We start from the raw sequence: 4,058 nt of genomic DNA, 5'->3' as shown, positions 1-4,058 counted from the left end.
CCCCCCAAACAGCCCCAGCCGAGAGGCTGCGGCACTCAGCTGTATTTCAAGGCAGCTGCTAATGTATACAGCAACTCTTTGGAACTCTGAATTGCTGAGACAATTCTGTGTTGGAATATCTAGTAGGTTGCAGTAATTCTCCTTTTCACTTCCCTGCAGGAAAGATGGTGTCCCTATAGGTTATAAAGGAAGCACTTTCCACAGGTAAATCATCTACTGTTGTTTTGACACTGAATAGCGTGCTTGAGACATACGGGGTTTTGTGACCTGCCATGAGCTATTAGTGGTGTTGGAGACATTTGCGGATCATGGCTAATGTAATTCTGTGGCTCTGGGGGACCTGGGGATGCTGTCTTCCCCACTGGGAGGAATCCCCTGGTTCTGATGTGCCATGTCAGATACAGCATCTGTGATGTAATCACTATCCCTGCTCAAAAGCAATGAGTCCTAAATAGCCTCATATCAACCATTAATTAATATTTGTTGTAGATTTTAGGCTGCAGCATTCACAGACTGTCAACTTCTGTTGCACAGCAAGGAGAACCCCTTTTCATCTTACCCTGAGCTTCTTGAGGTTTTTGACCACTGAGAACTAAGTGTTGTTTTACTTCTTTAGGGTAATAAAGGATTTCATGATCCAAGGAGGTGACTTCGTAAATGTATGTACTCCTGAACTCTTTTTGTCCTTTTCCTCTATGGTATAACATGCTACTGTTTCCAAGGGTCTGTGCTGATTTGTGGGCTCTCTTTCTTTTTTGAGGTATCCAGTAGTAACTGGAGGTATCCTCATAGCATTGCTGTCATCTTACTGCAACAGACAATAAACCACTTGAAAACAAATCTGGAGCCTTGGGTGAACACACATTCTTCCCAAAATATTTTCTCTCTGCAATAACCTGCCAAAACCCTGGAAGCTTTCAAAACTTGAAAAATTTTCTTTGCCCTGTTTTCCTTCCCCCTTCTGTGGACCTCCTCCAGACAAAACACCTCTGTGAATTTCAATTCACATTGTTGATAAACCCGAAGTACAAAACCCAGTGTGTAATGTAAGAGGTCATTTAAATCAAAACTAGCCTTTTGTTACTAAATTTTCTCAAAATAGAAAAGTCTTTGCACCCACAATGGTGGTCGTGCTCTGACAGGAGGATAAGCAGAACATATGAGTAAGGCTGAAGGGCTACAGGATCTCTTCACTGTTCTAGGATCTAGTAAAATTATTTTATTTTGGGAAGTGTTTCAAAATATGAGGGAAGTAATAAAGCTTTTTTAATATAAAACTTGGTTGTAAGAAAGTCTCTTAGAGAAATGACCACAACAGCAGGTGGTTCAGCAACGCCAGACTCTGGTAGTTGCTAATCATGACACTGCTCAGATGTCCCAGTGCACTGTATTACTTCCATTGCATCTCAACAAGCTTTACACATTGCTCCAGTATTTGGAATTTATATGTTCTATTTATTACAAAGCCACCTAGGGAGCAAGCACAGTCACACTGACCCCTGAGACAGGGTGCAAGTTTCTTTCTCAGAGCCAAAAGTTTAAGTAAACTACAGAGAGCAGGAGGGAAACGAACAAGGACTGGGCAAGTAGAGCAAAAGGACTTAGTAGAAAGTACAACATAAACAGAAAATCTTTATTTTAGAAACTGTCCTTGTAGAACAGAAAGATTGCTTTCCTATTTCCAATAAAGTCACAGAAAATAAGGTGAAATATGTAAAACCACTGTAAGCCAACTTTTGCCATGCAACCACTTCTGTTTTCTTTGTCACACCATCCTATACTTCTGTGTCTCCTGCCTTTTCCCTTCCGAGTCCTGATGGGTCTGTACCAAGCAATCTGTAGCCTCCACTTCACTATGGGAGGCTTGGACTTAAACTTACCATCTGCATGGGCTTCTGCCAACCTATGAATGCTGAACAATGAACTGTGTAGTTAGAAACTGGTTGCTGTTCTTGTTCTGAAGTGAAACACTGAATGTGTTCACTGCTGGTGTATGTAAATGGCAATGCAGAGTCCATTTTGCCCTTTCCTCTTGCTTAGAGATTTTAAATTAATTTTTAATTTTAATTGTTCTGTAGCAGTTGCTACAGAACAAATGCTGTAGCTGACTGGGTACCTCTGTCATGCAGGGAGATGGCACTGGAGTAGCCAGTATATATAGAGGTCCTTTTGCAGACGAAAACTTCAAGCTGAAACATTCTGCTCCTGGCCTGCTTTCTATGGTGAGTATGAAATAATGGCATTACAGACTAAAATCTTTCGGAACTTTCTCTGTGCCCTTTTCCTAAGTGTATATAATATTTGCTTGGCAACAGAATGTCTGCCATAGGGTACAAGGTCTGCTTTGTAGCTACTAGTCAAGCAGCTACTTTTAGGTCAATATGTTGAGTAACACAATAGTCCTGATCCTGCAGCATCCTTTCTTTGCTGGGACAGGCTTAGCTTGATTGCTTTCAGAAGAGCTTAATTCTTGCCGTTTTCATACAGTGGTGAGTTGGTGGTGTTTTCTTCTTTCCTGATACTGTTGTCAAACACTGACCTTGGCAAGGATGAAACAGAGACATTTGGGAGTTCCAAAGCCACAGCAATGTTACCATGGTATCTTTTAAAACAGACCTTCCTATTCAACATAGTAGGAGAAACTGCAACCATTGCACATTGTCTGGTAGGAACAATACCCTGGCTTTTGGAATAGAAAGCAAATGGAGCCAGTGCTTCAGTGTTCCTATCCACAACTGCTTCTTCCTCAGCTCTTTCAGCTGCTCTGCCCTTAAAACCACTTGCTTCGGACATTTAGTAATTTGGGTTAGTTATTCATCCATGTTGAAAACATGGCCCAAAAAGCTGTCATGGCACAGCTAAGCAGCTAGTGTACTGTGGTGTGAGAGAAGGGATTCACTCCAGTATTGCCAGTTTTGTATTAAAAGTGGCATGGCTCTGAAGTCATTATACTGGGTCAAACCTTGGATCCCAGGAACCATGGATCCTAGCTGGATTCTTTTGAAGCTGGCTAGCATTAACTAGAAAGCCAAAATGACGCTATCCTTTGCAGTCCTGCAGCTGCAAAACTTGACCAGTTCACTCATCAGGACAGAAACTTGCTTTAGTAGCTCCTGGTCGTCAATATGACAAGTGGCATTCAGTGTTGCAGAGATGTTTTCTTAACAGAGTGCAGATCCTCTGGGGTTTTGTACTTGGGTGTGAATAAAATTTCACATCTGCATCCCAAGGTTCCTGTGAGTCCTGTGCCAATACAGTTGTTACTTTTCTCATCATGATCATTGAAAGTTTTTTATTTGTATTCTGAGGAAACCTCACAAAAACCAGAAATCAGCTGGGTTCTTTTCTTGCCCTGGTTTCTGGTGTTCAGTTTTCCTCAGGGTAGTGCTGCAGCCAATAAATACTTGTCACCAAAACGTTCAGCCTTTTTTCAGGAGTCTGCTCTAAAGCCTGGACTTCGGCACAGTTTTGTATTGAACACGCCTTTGTAGAAGTATAATAAATAGTTATTGACGTGGCGCTTGCGCATTCTGGTGTGACCATTTGTGGTGACATGCTACATCCCAGCACAGGGTCTCCTGCAGATATGTATTGTTTCCTTTGGTTTGTCTAGCAATAAGCTAAAAATAATACATACTTAAATAACACCTCTTCTTTATGTGTCTGCCTTCAGTTTTGTTCAGTCTGAAATAGTATACTTGTATTTTGCTATTCTCAACACCCAGGCAAACAGTGGTCCGAGTACCAATGGCTGCCAATTCTTCATCACGTGCTCCAAGTGTGACTGGTTGGATGGGAAACATGTTGTGTTCGGTGAGTACCTGCAGTAAAAGTCTGCAATAATCTGTCGGTTCTCTGGGCTTTATATGGGTCCAACCCCGGCTAGCTCGAACCCAAGCCCAACACGGACTTGCATAGACAAAAGGACAAAAGACGAGAAGCGCTCTTTTCTACGTGGGAACATGTGTCCCGTTTATTCACTTGGGGCAGGACACTGTTGGCACTGTGACCACCCAGGTAGAAAAGAGGACGGGGCCTCCTTGCAGGGCAGTTTTGTG

At 42.3% G+C, this 4,058-nt stretch overlaps 1 protein-coding gene across 1 annotated transcript in view; it reads left to right on the top strand.

The window, feature by feature from the left end:
• PPIH (peptidylprolyl isomerase H) overlaps positions 1–4,058 on the top strand; it is a 17,126-nt gene that overhangs the window by 1,396 nt on the left and 11,672 nt on the right. The window contains exons 4-7 of the mRNA XM_005428169.2: positions 160–204; positions 617–659; positions 2,130–2,222; positions 3,726–3,813. Of these exons, the coding sequence (XP_005428226.1) occupies positions 160–204; positions 617–659; positions 2,130–2,222; positions 3,726–3,813 (269 nt within the window). The remainder of the gene's footprint in view (positions 1–159; positions 205–616; positions 660–2,129; positions 2,223–3,725; positions 3,814–4,058) is intronic.

Source organism: Geospiza fortis, unplaced genomic scaffold (assembly GCF_000277835.1).
Source record: "Geospiza fortis unplaced genomic scaffold, GeoFor_1.0 scaffold353, whole genome shotgun sequence".
In the NCBI taxonomy this organism is placed as follows: domain Eukaryota; kingdom Metazoa; phylum Chordata; class Aves; order Passeriformes; family Thraupidae; genus Geospiza; species Geospiza fortis.
Note: the sequence above shows the minus strand (reverse complement) of the source record. Positions and strands in the feature narration are given on the sequence as shown.